At 49.7% G+C, this 19,505-nt stretch overlaps 1 protein-coding gene across 5 annotated transcripts in view; it reads left to right on the plus strand.

Moving 5' to 3' along the window:
- LOC121459626 (EMI domain-containing protein 1) overlaps positions 1-19,505 on the plus strand; it is a 48,814-nt gene that overhangs the window by 11,804 nt on the left and 17,505 nt on the right. For all 5 annotated transcript variants that reach the window (XM_041669518.1, XM_041669517.1, XM_041669521.1 and 2 more), the window contains 9 exons: positions 5,953-6,030; positions 6,993-7,054; positions 9,335-9,455; positions 9,821-9,901; positions 10,822-10,968; positions 12,338-12,436; positions 12,559-12,611; positions 12,947-13,009; positions 13,112-13,156. In XM_041669518.1, the coding sequence (XP_041525452.1) occupies positions 5,953-6,030; positions 6,993-7,054; positions 9,335-9,455; positions 9,821-9,901; positions 10,822-10,968; positions 12,338-12,436; positions 12,559-12,611; positions 12,947-13,009; positions 13,112-13,156 (749 nt within the window). The remainder of the gene's footprint in view (positions 1-5,952; positions 6,031-6,992; positions 7,055-9,334; positions 9,456-9,820; positions 9,902-10,821; positions 10,969-12,337; positions 12,437-12,558; positions 12,612-12,946; positions 13,010-13,111; positions 13,157-19,505) is intronic.

Consider the following 19,505-nt stretch of genomic DNA (forward strand, 5'->3'; position numbering starts at 1 on the left):
ATTTCCAGTTTGGGGAAGGGTCGGAACCCAGCCCACCTGGTCCTGCTGTGTGGAGAGGGCAGAGACCTCCTCTCTGGGCCTTGGTGCTCTTCCATGCCCTGCTATGTGGAAGGACACTGGTACAGGAAGGGGAACACAGGGCTAGAAACTGCAGAGCACAGCAGCCTCAGGAGTCAGCACACTGAGCGATAAGCACTTTAGCAGGGCATTGGCAGTGATGGGCAACCTGACCTGTTTAGGAGGCCTTACTAGAGGAGGTGGCATAGGAACCATGGATGTGGGAATTGGGGCAGGGGATGTATACATGCAGGCAGACAGTTGGAGACCTCCTAGATAGTGGGAAGTGCCCCAGAGTGAGTGGGATCTGGGGTTCTGGGACCAGCCTAGGGCCCTTCTAGTATACAATATGGGGCTGGAGGAGTCTTTCAGGGCAAGAAGGGCCTCAACCGTGAGCCTGCTTTAGGGCCTCTGACCAAACACCAATGGGAGTGATGGAATATCTTAACCATAGCAGGACGCCCCCACCCAACCCAAGCATGTGGTGCTGGAGTAGAAGCTGAGAGTCCTGCATCTTGTAGACAACAGGAAGTCAACTGAGACCCTGGGTCATATCCTAAGCATAGGAAACCTCAAAGCCCACCCCCACAGTGATGTACTTCCTCCAACAAGGCCATACCCACTCCAACAGAGCCACACCTCCTAATAGTGCTGCTCCCTATGAGATTATGGAGGCCGAGCCGGGGGGGTGGTGGCGCACGCCTTTAATCCCAGCACTCGGGAGGCAGAGGCAGGTGGATCTCTGTGAGTTCGAGACCAGCCTGGTCTACAGAGCTAGTTCCAGGACAGGCTCCAAAACCACAGAGAAACCCTGTCTCAAAAAAAAAAAAAAAAAGAGAGAGATTATGGAGGCCGATCACATTTAAACTACCCCAGTGGGGATGGGACCTACGGCCTTGCTTGTGCTAGGTCAGCAATCCTCCACTGAATTAACCACACCCCTAGCCTTACACCCAGACATTTTTCTCTTTTAGATTTACTTATTTTATGGGCTTTCTGCTTGTGTATTTGTATGTGCCCAGATCTCCTGGAGCTGGAACTACAGAGGCTTGTGAACCATCATGTGGGTGCTGGGAACTGAACCCAGGGCCTCTTCAAGAACAAGCGCTCTTAGCCACTGAGCCATCTCTCCAGCTCCAAAATAATATTTTAAAAACAAATTTTATAATCCGGTTGTGTGTTTGTGCTCGTGTGTGTGCATACATGTGTATGCATGTACATAGACACATGAGAATGCGGGTATCCAAAGATGCTATAAGAGGGTGTCAGATCCCATGGAGCTGGAGTTATAGGCAGTTGTGATCCAAACAATGTGGATGCTGGGAACCAAACTGGAGTCCTCTGGAGGAATAGCAAGCACTTTTCTTTTCTTCCTTCCTTCCTTTCTTCCTTTCTTCCTTCCTTCCTTTTTCTTTTTCCTTTTATTTTCTTTTCCTTTTTGGGGGAGTTTTGTTTTTGCTTTTGTTGTTGTTGTGTTGTTGTTGTTTTCAAGACAGAGTTTCTCTGTGTAGCTTTGGAGTTTGGAACCTGTCCTCTCCTGGAACTAGCTCTGTAGACCAGGCTGGCCTCGAACTCACAGAGAACTGCCTGCCTCTGCCTCTGCCTCTGCTGGGATTAAAGGCGTGTGCCACCACCGCCCCGCAATAGCAAGCACTCTTAACCACAGCCAGTCTCTCTAGCCCCACCTAAGCATTTTTGAGACTAGGTCTATCTGCGCAGACTAGGCTGACCTCAAATTCCTGATCATCCTGCCTCTGCCTCCCGAGTGTTGCGATTGCAGGTGCCCACCACAAGGTCCAACTGAATTTACTTTACTAATTGGAATTCATAATCACTTTTAGCTACTCAGTCTATACTGCTGCTCCAGGTATGTGTGTGCATGTACATATGTGTGTGTACACATATGTGTGTATACATGTATGTGTATGCGTATATGTGTATATGTATGTATGTGTGTGTGAATGTATATGTGTGTGGGGGGGTCCAAATTATGTACATGCATGTAGGTATGTGTATGCGTGTGTAATGTATGTGTACACATGTGGGCAAGCACATGTATACACACATGGAGGCTGGAACTCGACATTGAGTGTCTCCCTTACTCTCTCTCTACTTTTCTTTTAAGATAGTGTCTACCACTGGTCCTAGAGCTCACTGATTCAGCTAGCCTGGCTGGCCCATACCATGCCTTAGGGATCCTCCCTCCATCCCCCAGCACTGGGCTTAGGCATTTGCGACCACACACAGTTTTTACACGGGTGCTAAGGATTGAACTCGGGTCCCCAAGCTTGCACAGCAAGCACTTTCCGGACCAAGCCATCCACAGCCCTTCTCTTCATTTTTCCAGTTCTTTCCGTCTCTAGGCTAAATGTCCCAAACTGAATTGTTTGGAAAATGATTTGCAGCTGCAGGTGCACTGATCAGCAGCTCAGAGACAGCCTGTGTGCCACGAGCGTTTGTGAGCTCGTCCTCGGGGCGGCTGTGGCCATCACCTGCACTGTTTTGCCTGTTACTGTGCTTGCTGGGAGCTTATTTTTTGCTTGCCCGAGGTATGAGTGTGTTTACGGACAAAAGTTTAATCAAGGAGCTTGTAGTCCTGCGGGGCTTGTAGGACTTTTGGCAGATACAAGATGGAAAGAGTCCTTGTCCTGGTGGGGCAGGAGCTGAAGTCAAGGGACAGACAGTGGTGGTCATCTGGAGAGCGGCTCTTGTAGTAATAAGAGTGGCGGGGCTGCGTCCCCAGCACCCCGGCTGCCTGCTCGGCTAGCTTATGCCCGAAATAACAACACACAAACTATTCATTTAAACACTGCTTGGCCCATTCTCTTCTAGGCTAATTCTCACATATTAATTTAGCCCATTTCTAATCATCTGTGTTGCACCCCTAGGTGTGCTTACCAGGAAGATTCTAGCCTATGTCCATCCTGGGTCGGAGCTTCATCCCGGGAGCGGGGCATGGCATCTCTCTCAGGCGTCTGCTCCCGAGAGGAGAGCTGTCGAGTCTCTGAGCTCACTTCCTCTTCCTCCCAGTATCCTGTTCTGCCTACTCCTCCCACCTATCTTTCAACCAATAAAATGGGCCAAGGTAGTTCCTTTATTAGCCAATGACCTTCCTCCATCAGGCTCTAGTCAGTATGTCTCCGAGGGTATGCCCACACCGAAAGCGCTGTGGGGAACAGTGGGTGTCCCCATCATGGTCTTGACCTCTTTGCTCATATTCTCACTCCTCAACTGAACATTGGGAGCTCAGCCCAGTGCTCTGCCGTGGACTCTGCATCTGCTTCCATCAGTTGCTGGATGAAGGTTCTATGGTGACAGTTAAGATAGTCATCAATCTGACTACAGGGCAAGGCCAGTTCAGGCACCCTCTCCTCTATTGCTTAGGGTCTTAGCTGGGATCATCCTTGTGGATGCCTGGGTCCTGAGCTAATGGGAGCCCATCAACTCCGGTCTGACAGCGAGGGTACCAGCATAGGACCAAACATGGCTTTCTGAATGTGGGTGACAGTTGTATGACTGGGAAAGAATGTGGGGCCACTGGCAGTGAGACCAGGATTTATCCCTACTGCATGTTCTGGCTTTTGGAACCCATTCCTTTGCTCAGCCTAGATATAGTGGGGAGGGCCTTGGTCCTGCTTCAAAGCAATGTGCTAGACTTTCTTGACTCCCCATGGGAAGCCTTACCCTTTCTGAGGATTGTAGGGGGGGGTGTAGAGGGAGTGGGATGAAGGGAGGGAGTGGGAACTGGATTTGGCATGGTCAAATGAGAAAAGATAGTTGGTTTTTTTTTTTACATAAATTTTTAAATAAAAGAAGCTAGCTATGATGGCGCACACCTCTAATCCTAATGGTAAGAAGGATTAGGCAGTAGGATTAAAAATTTAAAGCTAGTCTGGGCTACTTAGGGAGAATGTCCTCTAAAATCAGGAAATGAAGCTAAGCATGGTGACCCCTGTAATCATGGCACCTGGGAGCTAGGCATGGTGGCACATGTAATCATGACACCTGGGAGCTAGGCACAGTGACACACACCTGTAATCATGACACCTGGGAGCTAGGCATGGTGGCACACACCTGTAATCATGACACCTGGGAGCTAGGCATGGTGGCACACACCTGTAATCATGGCACCTGGTAGGTGAATACAGGAGGACCACAAATTCAAATTCTTGACCACACAGTGAGTGCTAGGTCAGTGTAGGCTCTATGAGACATCACCCCCACACACACAAGAAGAGGAAGGAGGAGGAGGAGGAGGAGGAGGAAGAGAAAGAAAAAGACAGACTGGTGCTGCTTTGGGTCCATGTTTTGCAAAGATAATCAAGTGGCATTTTGCATTTTCACCTGGAACAGAAAGATAAAGGGCTGCAAAGGGTTTGTCCCCTGCTGGATGCTAGCCTTCCTGCCAGGTGGACATGCAAACAGTCCCTGTTTGGATTTGGTCCTTGCTTGGGTTTGGTCATGAACTGAAGAACAGAGGGAGGACCATGAGTAAGTCACTTCATCCCTCTGCCTTGGTTTCCCCAGTAGAAAAGCAGGGAGGGGTCTTTTCACCCATTCACTTGGCTGTTCCTGGGACCAGAGGAGGATGCCTGATTGCCCACCTGTTAGAACCATATGGTCCCAGTTTGCAATGGTAAAACCAAAACAAGACATATGTGGGGTGCTTAGGATGTGCAGGAATGGATGCGTGCGTGCGTGCGTGCGTGCGTGTGTGTGTGTGTGTGTGTATGAGCACTCACTAAACACAAGTTAACTGCCGTGACTGCCTCTTTTAGAGCAATGCACTGGGCACTTCACGCTGGAATCCACTCTCTCCAGGAACTTCCATCTGTGCCACTGTCTTGGACTGCAAACCCCCACTCCTGTATCCTGCAGGAGGCTCTTACCCCCCCCCCACCGCACCCCCATACCTGAGCAAGTTGCAGGTCCCTGGGACTCTTAAGGAAGTTGCCTGAGCAAAAAATCCCATGTGCACACAGCAGAGCCAGGCAGCCTCCCTGCTGGGGGCTGGCCAGAGAGACCCGTCTGGTTTGGATTGCCGGCGCCTCTCATTCCCTGCCTCAACCCACAGCCCATGTCCAAACAGCCAGGCTGGTGCCTTATTTGGGTCTTGTCTCCCCCCAGGATGACACTTCATGGCCTTAAAAGGCAGGCACAGGGGGCTGAGGAGGGCAGTTAGCGCTGTCGGCTGGAGAGCCCTCCAGCTGCGCCTTCCGCCTTGGCTTGGCCAGTCTGTCCCTCCAGCTGTGTGGAAACCCAGGCCCAAGAAACCAGACCAGCCAGGCTGAATAATCCTCCAGGGTGTGGAGTGGGTAGACTCCTGGAATGGGCAGCCAGCCTCTCCCTGGCTTTCATTTAAAACATACCACTTCAGTATTGTCTTACTAAGTGGGGTATGGAGAGCAAGCATAGCAACCGTGCAATCATTTATTGAACATCTACTGTGTACCTGAGCCCTGTATATGAACAGTAGACCCTTTGCACGCATCACTCTTTCCTGGCCTTGCTGAATAAGAAGAGAGGCCTCGCTGCTGAGTTTTACAGATGGGAGCAAAGAGCAGGTCAGAGACGGCAGATCACTCAGGAACTGGGAGCTGGGCTTGTCTGTTAGCTCTACCCTCTCAGCTCTGTCATATACTGGGTCCCTGGGGAAACCTTCAACTTATATGTGGCCCTCACAGAGGGCCAGCCCCTCTGACCAGCCATCCACCTTGTTATGTCCTGCCTCCTTATTGCCGTGTGACCCAAGGAAGTTACCCAGCTCCCTGTGCTTCTCTGTGAGTGAAGGGGAGCAGAGATCGTTGCTGGAGCAACAACAGCATGATGTGCCTTCTAATGGAGCAAGGCTAGCTCAGGTCAGCAAACTCTTAGCCCACTGTCCCTCCATTGCAGGCTCCCCTGGCTTCCTGGAGCCTACGTGGTCAGGCAGCAGCATGCGACGTATGGCAATGCGGCCCACAGCGTTCTCAGGTGGGTCTGGGGCAGCCTCGTGGGGACTTCTGGGGTGGAGGAGACCAGGGTGGACCCAGGGGAGTGTGGTGATTGTCCCTGGAAGTCTACTGGGTCCAGCAGTAGAGGATCAAGGGTAACACTACTTTACCTCATCCCCCGGACAGAGAGCCTTGAGGCAGACGGCGTTCCTAGAGGGGAGTCTGAATTGGGCCAGCCACCCTGAGTCTTGTGACCCTGGGATTTTGTTGTTACGCCCAACTCATCAGTTTCCTCTCTGTACTGGGGAGCCTGAAGCTTCAGCCAGATGCTTCCAAGCTTCATAGCTCCCCACGACGCCCAGAAGACCTTGTTCAGTCTACTCCCCTGAGCAGGACACGGAGGATCAAGTGGTACCTTGCCCTGTCCAAGGTGCCATAGCCAGGAGTGGGCAGCACCGGGCCTGGCTGCTCTGAGCTGTGTGGGTTACTGTATTGGACACTCACTGCACCTTGTCACAAACTCAGGTGCCTCCTGTTTGGCATTTGTGTAACACACGGGGCCACGGTGAAGACCAGAGTAGCCAGTTTGTACAGGCTTCATTTAAAAAAACCAATGGACAGAGAAGCTGGAGTGTGGTTCTGTGACAGCCAGACAGTGCTACCTGTGAGGCCAGTAGCATCCGATTGTGGTCTGTTGATCCCCAGAGCCCAGGTCCCACCCTACCCAGTAGGAAACAACAGGATTTCCTGCCTATGGCTTTGGAGTTGGACATTTGGATGCTGAGACCACCAGACTGGGCCCCAGAGCCTGTGCTGGGAGAATTGTTCCATTCTGAAGGCTTCTCGAATAGAAAGAACCCCGAGGGGTGTAGTCCACCTGGGCCTACAGTGACTCTGCAGCCCAGCCCTACACTGCTTCCCTGTAGTTAGGGTTGTTAGGTACCTGTCTCCCCTAAGGGGACCTAGACCTCTCGCCTTAGCCCAGCCTTCCCCTCCCCATAGGTTGTCTCAACTGCAGCAAAGTTTCTGAGCTGACCGAGAGACTGAAGGTGCTGGAGGCCAAGGTGAGTGAGCAGCCTCCCTCTTGCCCTTGGCCTTGGAGACCTTGGCCTTCCTCACTCCTTCCTGTACCCCCTGCCCATCCGCTGAGCTTCCACCCTCGGGCAGACTGCTTTCCAGAAGTCATGGCCCTGTCCTGCCTGATGTCCCTCCAGCTCTTTGCCCTCTGCTCCTCAATTGCCCTCGCCATGAAGCTACTGCCCGGTGCTATAGCCTGGCATACCATCCCTCTGGGAGGCCCAGTTCCAGGCAGATAAGTCAAGGCACATCCCCAAGCACAATGACAGCCTCTCCTGCCTCTCACCTTTGTCCTTTATCCTGCCCCTCCACACCATATACATAAATGAAAATGCCCATTATATATCTCAAGTTAGCTCAAGAAGGGTTTTAAGGTTACAAAATGAAGACAGTAAACACAGGGTCAGGAAAACTCAGAAATCTAGAATACGTGCCAGAAAACCATTTGCAGAGACTGCCTGAGTCCCAAAGAGAAAACCAGCAGCTTCTGAGACAGGATCATTTTTTTTTTTTTTTTTTTTTTTTTAGTTTTTCGAGACAGGGTTTCTCTGTGGCTTTGGAGCCTGTCCTAGAACTAGCTCTGTAGACCAGGCTGGTCTCGAACTCACAGAGATCCGCCTGCCTCTGCCTCCCGAGTGCTGGGATTAAAGGCGTACGCCACCATCGCCCGGCTCTGAGACAGGATCTTACCCCGTGGCCCTGGCTGGCCTGGAACTCACTGTATAGACCAGGCTGGCCTTCTATTAGAGACCCACTTATCTTTTTAAATCATGTGTTTGTTTATTGTGTGTATGTGGGGTCGTCTCCATCCAACCTGTGGGTCCATCAAGTCAGTGGCAGGACTTTACTGAGTCGCTTTGCCAAGCCTTTGGGGGTCATTTTCTTTAAGCCCCCACAGGGTATTGCTGTGTGGTGCAGGCTGGTCTTGAACTATAGATCCTACTGTCTCTACCTCCTTAGTAACTGGGCTTACAGCCGTAAGCTGACACCTTTTTAGAGAACTATTTTATTTATTTGTGTTTAGTGGGCATGTCAGAGTGCTGTTTGTGCGTGTGTGAGTGTGTGGAGGGCAAAGGACAATTTGAGGGTGCTGTTTTCTTCTACTGTGTGGGTCCTGGGAATTGAACTTAGGTTATTAGGGTTGGCTGTAGGAACTTTTCCCAGCTGAACCATCTCACTGCTCCTAAGATACCACTTTTTTTTTAATTAATTTATTTATTTTATTTCATGTATATTGGTATTCTGCCTGCACGTCTATGCGAGGGCTTTGGATCTTCTGAAACAGGAGTTACAGATAGGTGTGAGCTGCCATGTGGGTGCTGGGAATTGAACCTGGGTCCTCTGGAAGAGCAGCTAGTACTCTTAACCACTGATCCATTTCTCCAGCCCTTTCCTTGGTTTTTCAAGACAGGGTTTCTCTGTGTAACCCTGACTGTCCTGGAACTCACTCTGTAGATCAGGCTGGCCTTGAACTCTCAGAGCTCCGCCTGTCTCTGCCTCGCGAGTGCTGGGATTAAAGGTGTGTGCCACCACTGCCCAGCAGCTACCATGTTTTAATCATCTTTTTCTTCCAGGGTTTCTGGACGTGCATGGATACATGCTGTTTCTTCTCTGTTATGGCCCTCCTCTGGGAACTTGTCCTGATCAGATGCGGAGAAGTTTAGTAAAGTGTTAGCTGTCATAGGGAAATCTGGAAGCCATATCACAGCAGGAGGAGCAGTTACATAACTGCAAACCACCCGCTGTGAGGACAGACCACCGCCAGTGGTCATCTCTTCTTTTCCTGACCAAGGGTCAGGAGCTTGGCATATCTGCAGAATCTTCTTTGTCCTAGGCCCTAATGTTGGTCGGGGGCGGGGGTCAGACCCTCCCAGTACCCCTGCAAAATCTCAATGGTACAGCACTTGCATGGCATGCGGGAGGCGGTATGCCAGTCTTCAGCATGCACACACGCGTGCGCGCACACACATGCACACAGCTCCTCCCAACCTCCTGTGGAGCTTTAACAGAAGCAGCATACTTTTATGGCCAGCAGATCCCATGATCACAGAGCTCAACGTGGGTGGCAGAAACAGGACAGAATGACTGTTCCCCAGGGCATATTATGAAGTGTGACACTTCTGATGACATTCTTGACCCCTGTGAGCCCAAGGTCTCCACTCACAGCTGGATTCTGCTGGCTCCTTGGGCCTCCTGACCCCCACGGCCAAGGCTGGACTGTCCCTCATGAGTTCCTGAGCCCACCCCATCTCTGTCTTCTTCCACAGGTAGCTGTTCTGAGTGTCACAGAGCGGACGGTGTCCTCAATCCCAGCTACCCCTAAGGACTCTGCCCTGATTTGGGGTTCCCCAGCTGCCCAGGGCAGTCCTGGAGATGGAGACCTGCAGGGTAAGGAGTAAAGCAGGGTATATACCCCCATGTGATAGTTTAGGTGGAGAAAATGCCCCTCTGACCCTCAGGGCACTGGTTTTCCCAGCTCTCCAGTGGCCATGACTGGAAGCCCTTGGGGATTCCTGACCGTTGGAGTCTGGGAAGCAAACAGTTCCAGTTAAGGGAGGGGGATCTGGGATCTTCTCTCCCAGGCCCAGCAGGGATGCTGACCCCTGCCTAACTGCTCAGCCCAAGGTTTACTAGGATCTGTGGGAATGGGAGGGGGTGCATATCTACCTCAAGATAGTAGGATCTATCTGAGGGACCAGGATGGGGTCGGGTCAAAAGCACCACAGAGCTGCTTCCTGGTCTTTCCTCTTCAGACAGAGTTGATCCTTGGGAGCTGCCTGGGCCCAAGGGAGACACTGACAGTCAGGACCCAATGAGGATGAGAGGCCCACCAGGTGAGTGCCCATGGGGCTGCCTCCCAAGCTTCTTTTTGTATTGTATTGGTTGGTTGGTTGGAGATTTGGGTTTTTTGTTGCTGTTGTTGTTATTTGTTGTTGTTTTTTGTGCTTTAAGACAGGGTCTCATTATGCCCTTTGGCTGGCCTGGAGCTTGCTATGTAGACCAGGCTGGACTTGAACTCAGAAATTCACCTATCTTGGCCTCCCAAGTGGTAGGATTAAAGGCGTGTGCCCCCAAGGCTGACTCTCTTCAACTTATATAGGCATCCCTCCTGCCGGGGGACTAGAGGATGCTTTCATTGGCATCGTCAAAGTGGACAGGCCTGGTCCTCTTTTTTTATGTTTTATTTATTCATTCATTAGTTAATGGGCATATGATTTCTAGTTTTGACTGCTCTACATAATACTACTATGAGCATTGAGGATACATTTTTCTTGTGAACAACAAAAATTGTTCTGTTCTCCTGGGTATACCCAGCACTGAAATTGCAGTGTCCTCTGGAAACTTCCAGTCAGGCCCGGTCCTCTTCCCTGGCCCCTGCTCAGCAGCCCTGCAGTGGTACCTGTTCGTTCCTGGGCTGTGAAACTGTCTTGGTCCACTTGACTCATGTACCCCGCTCAGCAGACCCTGAACTGGGTACTGGGTGGAACTGGCCCAGTCTTTGCCTCCAGGATGGAGGATAGCTAGGCAGATGAGAAATGACAGTGCCCGGCCCCTTTGACCAGGGTTCTTTGGAGGACACTGGGAGGTCTGGAAGGCCTCCAGGAGGGAGCCCAGGACAGCCTGACTGAGACAGAGGGCACGATGCTGTGTTCGTTCGTCCCTGTAACAGATGAACGACAAGGGCAGACCCCACTACCCCCGACATCTTTATCCCGCCTCCCATATGCCCATCCATTCCTGTTCTTAACTGTAGGTCCACAGGGACCCCCAGGGCGTCCTGGCCAGACAGGAGCTGCAGGCATCCCTGGAGAGATGGGCCCTCCAGGACCTCCTGGACCTCCTGGGCCCCCAGGCCCCCCAGCCCCTGTTGGACCACCCCACGCCCATATCTCCCTGAATGGTAAGTCCCCCTGGGGTCCCGGGGGGTTGAGGTAGGGTAACCGAATCTGAAGCAGCCATAACCCTGGTACCTGTGGCCATCCATCCTGTGTCACCTGCATGCTGAACTTGCCCAGTTGTCACCCTGCTTAGCAGGTACTGCCAATCTCTGTTCACCAAGGAAGGACACTGAGGCCAGGGAGGAATCGCATGCCGTGTTCACACACTGGGGAGATGGGGAGTGGTTTCAGACCCACCTGCTCAGAACCTGGCGTTAGGCCCTCCCCATGCCTCAGAGCTGGCTGCAGTTCAGCCCCTCAAAGTGCCAGGCAGCTCCAGGCCTAACTCAAGACTCAAATTCTGAGCTCCCAATGTCACAGCCCTGGGCCTCTGTTGCACAGGGTGGCTCCAGCCCCTCCCCAACTGAATACCAGCATGGATCCCAGGCATCTCCTGCAGGTAGCCTGGCCTGACCTACCCGCATGCTACCAGAGGTTGGAGCAAGGGAGTGCACTGTGGCAATTTCAACTCCATCTTCCTCTTCCTCTTCTTCCACTTCTTCCTCTTCTTCCTCTTCCTCTTCTTCTTCTTCTTCCCCCTTCTCCTCCTCCTCCTCCTCCTCCTCCTCCTCCTCCTCCTCCTCTTTCTTCCTGGAACTTACTCTGTAGACCAGGATGGCCTAGAACGCACAGAGATCCACCCGAGTGCTGGGATTAAAGGCGTGTGCCCACACCACCCAGCTCCATCTCTGGCGAATGACTGGGTACCATTCCTTATTCGTTCTCTCACTTATCATTCTCATCTCACCTTCTTTGTCTTTGCTCCTAGCCTCAGTGTCCTTGTTTCTTTCGTGTGTAGGCAACAATGCCAGGCTTCTGGGACCCCATGATCCTCAATGCACAGAAGCCCGAAACACAGTAGACAGTTGGCAAAAGGCAGCTTCCACTCTCTCTCTTTCATTCAGCATGGAACTGTACGGGGCCAGCAAAGGAGAGAGGCATTCTTTATACTTATTATGTATACAATATTCCGTCTGCATGTATGCCTGCAGGCCAGAAGAGGACACCAGACCTCATTACAGATGGTTGTGAGCCACCATGTGGTTGCCGGGAATTGAACTCAGGACCTTTGGAAGAGCAGGCAATGCTCTTAACCACTGAGCCATCATCTCTCCAGCCCAGAGAGAGGCATTCTTAATGTCGCTAACCAGACTGTGGTAGGGTTAGAACCCAGGCTCCCTTCCTCTCTGTACCTGGCAGCAGGTACTGGTGGCCCTGTCTGTGTTGCAGGCTGTCCTGTAGGGCAGTCAGAGCCAATGTAGCAGAAGTGACAGGCGATGGCTGATGGCCTACTCCCCCAGCTCCACTCACTTGCTGTCTTTCCCCCTTCAGGAGATCCATTACTGTCTAACACCTTCACTGAGACCGGCAGCCACTGGCCCCAAGGACCCACTGGATCCCCAGGCCCTCCAGGCCCCCCAGGGCCCATGGGTAAGTTGAATCCAGGCTGGGGTAAGGGTAGGGGTTGGTAGAAAGGAGCAGGGCTGTGGTTATTGGGAAACTCCTTAGTCTTGTGGTCCATTCTGTTCCTGAAGACATCCTGCTTTATTCAGGTCCTCCCGGACTTCCTGGCCCCACGGGTGCCCCTGGGAGTCCTGGACACATGGTAAGTCTTTATCCAGGTTCTATCATCCATGCGTAACTCCATTCTCCCGTCTGTTCATCCAGCCGTTCAGTGCGTACTTTGATATGCAAAGTGCTTGCCATAAATCTTCTTAACTCAGTTCACCCAACAAGAAGCACTATTATCCCTGGAGGCGGAGGGGGATTCTTCAGGCTGCATTCGGCCCATGGGGTGGGGATGTCTGACCTGCCTGCTGTGTACTGAGCCTGCTATGAGGCCTGGGCCAAGCTGGGGCTTCCCTTCCCATTTCCTCTGTCCCCATCTCCTGTCTATATACCTACCCCAGCACAAGACTGAGGCCCTGTCTTATTGTTCAGGGAACCCCGGGCTCTTCTGGACCCAAAGGACCCTCTGGCCACCCAGGAGAGAAAGGCGAGAAAGTGAGTACACCAGTGACCTCAGTGGGGGAATCTGGGGAGGCTGTGGGGTCCTAGGTGATAGCTGCCATCAGCTAACTTAATTCTGTTCCCCCTCTTATATAGGGACTGCCTGGGGAACCTGGCCCCCAAGGGTTAATGGGATTGCCGGTAAGTGATGCACTCTCCCCCTACCCATCCCTCCAGAATCCCATCATCCCAGGCTCCTGAACCCGGAGCACCTGACTCTCCTGTGTGATTCAGAGCTCCTTCCATCAGTTGCTGCCTATTGCTGGGACCCATCATCTACCCTTTTCAATCTGTCTGTCTGTGGCTCTATATCCATTTCTTTCTCTGCGTGACTCTTTGGCCCTGTATTTCTTTCTCTCTCTTCTCTTTTCTTTTCTTTTTTTGTGTTCTCTTTTTCTTTTTTGGCTTTTTGAGACAGGGTTTTTTTTTTTTTTTTTTTTGGGAACAGCTCTAGCTGTCATAGAACTTGCTTTGTAGACCAGGCTAGCCTCAAACTCAGAGATCCGCCTACCTCTGCCTCCTAAGTATTAGGATTAAAGGCATGAGCCACCACCACCTGGCTTATATTTCTCTTTCCTTTTCCATCTCTGAATGTAGATTTGTCTATTTCTCTCCTTAATATAGTCAATTTTTGCTTTATGTGTTTTGAATCTTTGTCGTTAAGCAGATACATGTTTAGGATTTCAGTGCTGCCTTTGCCTTTGTGGAATTGACACTTACATCTCTAGAACACTCACCCTGAGTTCTGTTCTGTCGTCTGTTAGAGTCACCACACCAATGCTGTAATAATTGCTGTCTCTGCATGTTGGTGCCAACGTATTCAAAGTACATCTCTTGTAGATAACATGAGGCTTGCAGTTTCCAGAGTCTGCCATTTAGTTCATTGATGTTTTCGTCATCTACACAATTATCGACAGAGTTCTGTTTAGGTCACCATCTACAGCTGGTATCTGTTTATCTGCTCTTCTATTCTGCTCCTCTCCTGGTCTTCTTTTGCAGTTAGTCACTGCTCTGCTTCTGAGCCGCGGGCTCACTTGCCTCCCTCAAAAGAGAGTACTTTGGGGGTTGTTGCTCCCACTGATAGCTCTGTAGCGAGCCCTGTTTCTGTTGGTTTGATCACAGCTGCTAAGAACAACACTGTCCTTCCTTCACCACGTTTTACATGAATTACATAATGCCTCAGTATTACGCCAACTGTGAGTGTGTGTCCCACACGGATGTAGGTGCTCTAGGTGTGCGTGGTCCTAGTCCCATCCTCTTCCTGTGCTGTCACCGCTCTGTGCTCTTCTACATTTGTTATAAGCCCCACAACACTTTTTGAGAGTGATGAGAATTGAACCCAGGGCATTGAGCAGCTTCGTTAGTGGGTATCTATGAAGCTACAAACATCCGCACGCCCATGTCATTGGCATCGTCGTTGTCATCATCGCTTTAAAGTCAGTTAGCATTAAAAAATAAAAATAAGATAGCCAGGCAGTGATGGCACACACCTTTAATCCCAGCACTCAGGAGGCAGAGGAAGAAGCAGGTGGATCTCTGTGAGTTCGAGGCCAGCCTTGGTCTACAGAGCGAGTTCCAGGACAAGGCTACACAGAGAACTCTTGTCTTGAAAAAAAAAGATACAAATTTAAACACTGCACATTCTGCAGCTATGGTTTGAAAAATTATGGTTTGAAAATATTACAAAAAAACCCTCAAAGCCGGGCAGTGGTGGCGCACGCCTTTAATCCCAGCACTTGGGAGGCAGAGGCAGGTGGATCTCTGTGAGTTCGAGACCAGCTTGGTCTACAAGAGCTAGTTCCAGGACAGGCTCCAAAAACCACAGAGAAACCCTGTCTCGAAAAACCAAAAAAAAAAAAAAAAACAAAAAAAAACAAAAAAAAAAAACAAAAAACCTCAAAATCCTGAACCCATATTGACCATGTACAGATTTTTAAAATCATTATTCATTTTTTCTGGTTGCTGGAGATCAAATTCAGAGCCATGCACATGCTATGCAAGCAACCTTATCACTGAGCTACATCCCGAGCCATCTTTTTTATTAAGATTTATATTTATCTTTGTGTATATGCGTGTGAGCGTTTAACAGTGCTGGTGGTGGGGTCCTTGGAGGCCAGAAGAGGGTGTCCTATGTCCTGGAGATGGAGGTGGTGTGAGCCACCCAACATGGGTACAGAGACCTAAACCTGGGTCCTCTGGAAGAGTAGCAAGTGCTCTTAGCCACCCAACCATCTCTCCAGCCCCTACTCTATCCCCTGACTAAATTGCTCATGCAAGCCAAGGTTGAAGAGCTTGCGATCTTACTGCCTCAGCACTTTGAGTAGCCGGGATTCCTCACCAGGCTCAGGGGTACTAGTTCTTAAGCCATACAGTGGCAAGCGTACGGCTGATGATACAGTATACAATACGTTGGTATAAAGAATCTAGAGGCAGATGAACTCTTCTCTCCACCTGCAGGTGGCATACAAGACTAAGCCTTTCACTGAGGGATTTGAATGCCTGTGGGTTTTGGTACCCACAGGAAAATGAATTCCATGTGAATGCAGAGGGATGGCTGTAGTCTTTTTGGTTTTCTGATGCTATTTCATTTCTAATGCTGTACCTTTCTGTGGATCCAGAGTTCTGTCGGTCCTAGTTAGCTTCCTGTTGCTGTGATACACGTCATAACCAAAGCAGCCTGGAGAAGAGAGAAGGTTCGTTTGGCTTACAGGTTACCATCCGTCATTGAGGGAAGCTGGGGTGCAAGCTGAAGACAGGAGCTAGAGCAGGGGGCATGACGGAATATGACCTATATGGTTACACTGGGACGTGCTCAAGCCAGCTTTCTATAACCCAGAGCACTTGCTCAGGGGTGGCACTGCCTGCGGTGGACTGGGCCCTGTTAGCCATCAGAATGCCCCACAGACATGCCAATCTGATGCATGCACTGTTCCCACGCTGAAGATGAAAACCAAACCATATACCACTGATAGCATTTCCTGTTAGCCTAAAGAACATCCTTTAGCTTTTCTAAATTTAGCTAAAACTATTTTTAGGGGATGGGTGTGTTGCTCAGTGTTAGAGCTCTTGTCTGGCTCTGAGTTCAAACCATTGCAATAACTAGCTAACTAATTAATTAATTGATAATAAATGAGAAAGCTAGGCGTGCTGGCACATACGTATATTCCCAATGTATGGGAGGATGAGGCCAAATGTTCAAGAGAACAGCTTGGTCTATATAGTAAGTTCCAGGCCAGCCTAGGCTACAAACCCTGCCTTAAAAAAACAAGTAGGTGGGGCTGGAGAGTTGGCTCAGAGGTTAAGAGTATTGACTGTTCTTCCAGAGGACCTGAGTTCAATTCCCAGCCCCCACATGACAGCTCACAACTGTCTGTAACTCTAGTTCCAAGGGACCTGACACCATCACACAGACACCAATACATAAAAAAAAAAAAATCTTTAAAAACCAGTTAGAAAAGCAAACAAGCCTGGGATTGGGGTATGCGGGAGACAGAAGCAGACAAATTTTTGTGAGTTCAAAGCCAGACTGGTCTACCAGAGCTAGTTCCAGGACAAGCCCCAAAGCTTCAGAGGAACCCTATCTCAAAAAAAAACAAAAAAAGGAAAAAAAAAAAAAGCAAGCAGGAACTGGAGAGGTGGCTCAATGGTTACGAGCACTGGCTGCTCTTCCAAAGGACTCAGATTCAATTCCCAGCCCCACACGGCAGCTCACAGCTGTCTGTCACTCCAGTTCCAGGCCTTCTGGTGCCCTCACACAGATACACATGCAGGCAAAACACCAAAGAACATAAAATAAAAATAAAAGTAAGAATAAGCAAACAAACAAACAAAAAACCGAGACTGGGAAGATAGATGGCTCAGTGGTTAGGAGCACCTGCTGTTTGCTGTCGGTCTTACATAGGCTCTGGACTTGGTTCCCAGGGTCACTTGGTGGCTCACAACCATGCAGTGCCAACTCCTGGGCTCCATGGGCACTGCACGGGCATGGTGCACATACATACATACATACATGCAGGGAAAGCATTCATCAACAAGAATTTTAAAAACCACCGGGCAGTGGTGGTGCATACCTTTAATCCCAGCAGTCAGGAGGTAGAGACAGAGGCAGACAAATCTCTGTGAGTTCAAGGCCAACCTGGGCTACAGAGGGAGTTCCAGGACAGGCTCCAAAGCCACAGAGAAATCTTGTCTCAAAAAAAACCAAAAAAAAAAAAAAAATCAATCAATAGTAAGATACTTTACAGGCTTTACAGGGTCTCTCTGTATCTGGCTGTCCTGGAACTCATTATGTAGACAAGGCTGTCTTTGAACTCGTAGACATGTAGACATCCGGAGTTCTGAGATTAAAGGCATGCACCACTATGCCCGGTTAAGGTACTCTTTATTGTTGTTTTATTGTAAAAGACATTTTTTCTGGATATAAAATTATCATCTTGTACCATTTTAAAGGTAATGATTGCTCTATGACCTTCTTGCTCATAGTTTCTCACAATAAATTAGTTGTCACTATTCTTCTCACTCTCTTCCTCCCCCACCCTCTGTGTGTGTGTGTGTGTGTGTGTGTGTGTGTGTGTGTGACCCTTTTGCTTTTAACATTTCTCTTTAGCCTTGGTTTTCAGTAGATATGGCAGTGATGTGGCTAGGTGTGGTATGGTGTGGTATTCTTGTGTCTCACCTGCTCTGGGTTCCTTAAGATTCCTGGACCTGTGCAGTTTTTCTTTGCTCACCATTTCTTCTGGTCATCTGTAAACAGGTATAGTAACAATGTACATGGGGATTGTGTGGGGCTCTCTGTACCTTCATGGGCAGCAGAGCCACAAGCCACAGGAGGCAAAAAGGCAGCTCCGTGCAGCAGTAGCCGGTGCTGGTTCACATCCTGGGAGTTGCTTATTTTGGGTGTATTGAAACACTGCACAGCCTGGTGAAAACTATTCTGGGGTTGGCGAACTCAATCCCATGTCCACAGCAAAGCTTACAAAGGGAGCTAAATACACACATGACTACATAGAAACCCTTTGTGAAGTATACTTGACACCTTCCATAAAGTAGGTTCTGTAGATTGACTGAAAACACAAGTCTATGAAAGCGGACCTGGAAAAGAGTCTGGTGCCAGAAGATCTCAGCTGCACAGACTTCTCAGAGGTCACCAGGCTAGACAGCAGGTCTGCTCCGGCTCTCTGGGTGGGAAATGGCTTTTACACTCCTTCCCTTGAAGGAACAACTCTGAGCTAACATTCCAAGTTCCCCTATTGCACATCTGTGAGCACCAAGACCTCTATGCCTCCTACAGGATTTGGGAGTTAATTAATAAAATTAACACAAATGTTATATAATAGCCTTAGGTTCAGTGGAAAGTGCAGAGAGCTCTAACCCCACACATACGTGCACACCCTCTCCTCTGTTGACAACCCCTCTATGACACTGGACGGACCTGCACTAACAAGGATCTCGTTCTTTCTTAGATTTGTTCACTCTGAGGGTTTGAAAGCTGTAACAGGCATAACATCCAAGTACTGCCAGTCAGTACAATAAAGTTTTATTGCTCTAGAAACTCTCTATGCATTGTCTGTCCATCCTTCCTTCCTACCTGACTACCGACCGCCTCTGATCTTTTCACCCTCTCCATAGTTTTGCCTCTTCTAGACTGTCCTGTCGTTAGACTCTTCTAGTATATAACCTTTTCCTGTGGCTTCTTTCACTCACTAATACGGATTTCAGCCTTTTCATGTTTTCCTGTGACTTCTCAGTGTTGAATAACACTGTTGTCTAGGTGTATTAATTTGTTCATCCATTTGCACACTGAAGGATGCTTTGGTTGTCTCCAGGGTTTGGAAATTATGAACAGTGCTGTATGAACACCCATAGGCAGGTTTCTGTGGGGGCACAAAGTTTTCAGCTCATTTGGGTAAAAGACCGATGAGCATAATTGCTGGACCACAGAGATTAGTTTTTAACAAATTGCCAGGGTTACACTTGGGATGCCGCTCAGTTGGTAGGATGCTTGCCCAGCAGACACAAGGCTCTCAGGTTCCATCTCTAGCACCACATGAATTAGGCGTGGTTGTGCACACCTGCAATCCCTGCATTCAGGAGTTGGAGGCAGGAGGATCAGAAGTTCAAGGTCATCCCCAGCTTCAGATTTCAAGGCCAGCATGGAATACACAAAACCCTGCCAAAAAAATCAGAGAAACTGCCAATGTGTCTTTCAGGGTAGCTGTGCCCTACTGCCTTCTGTTGAGTTGTTGTTCTGCTGCTGTGAGGAGACACTGGGACCGAGACAACTTAAAAGACATTTTAGTTTTTAATCTTGTGTGTATTGTGTGTGTGCATATGTTGGAGGCCAGAGGTCAATATCAGGCGCCTTCTATTGCTTTCCATTTCATTCACTCATTCATTCATTCATTCATTTGTTTGGTTTTGAGACAAAGTCCCTCACTGAACCAGAGCTCACCTAATGGGAAAACCTCAGGATCTTCCTGTTCCTGCGCTC

The sequence above is a fragment of the Microtus oregoni genome, unplaced genomic scaffold, assembly GCF_018167655.1.
Source record: "Microtus oregoni isolate MIOR12 unplaced genomic scaffold, Mior012 000019F_ref0000042, whole genome shotgun sequence".
Classification (NCBI taxonomy): Eukaryota; Metazoa; Chordata; class Mammalia; order Rodentia; family Cricetidae; genus Microtus; species Microtus oregoni.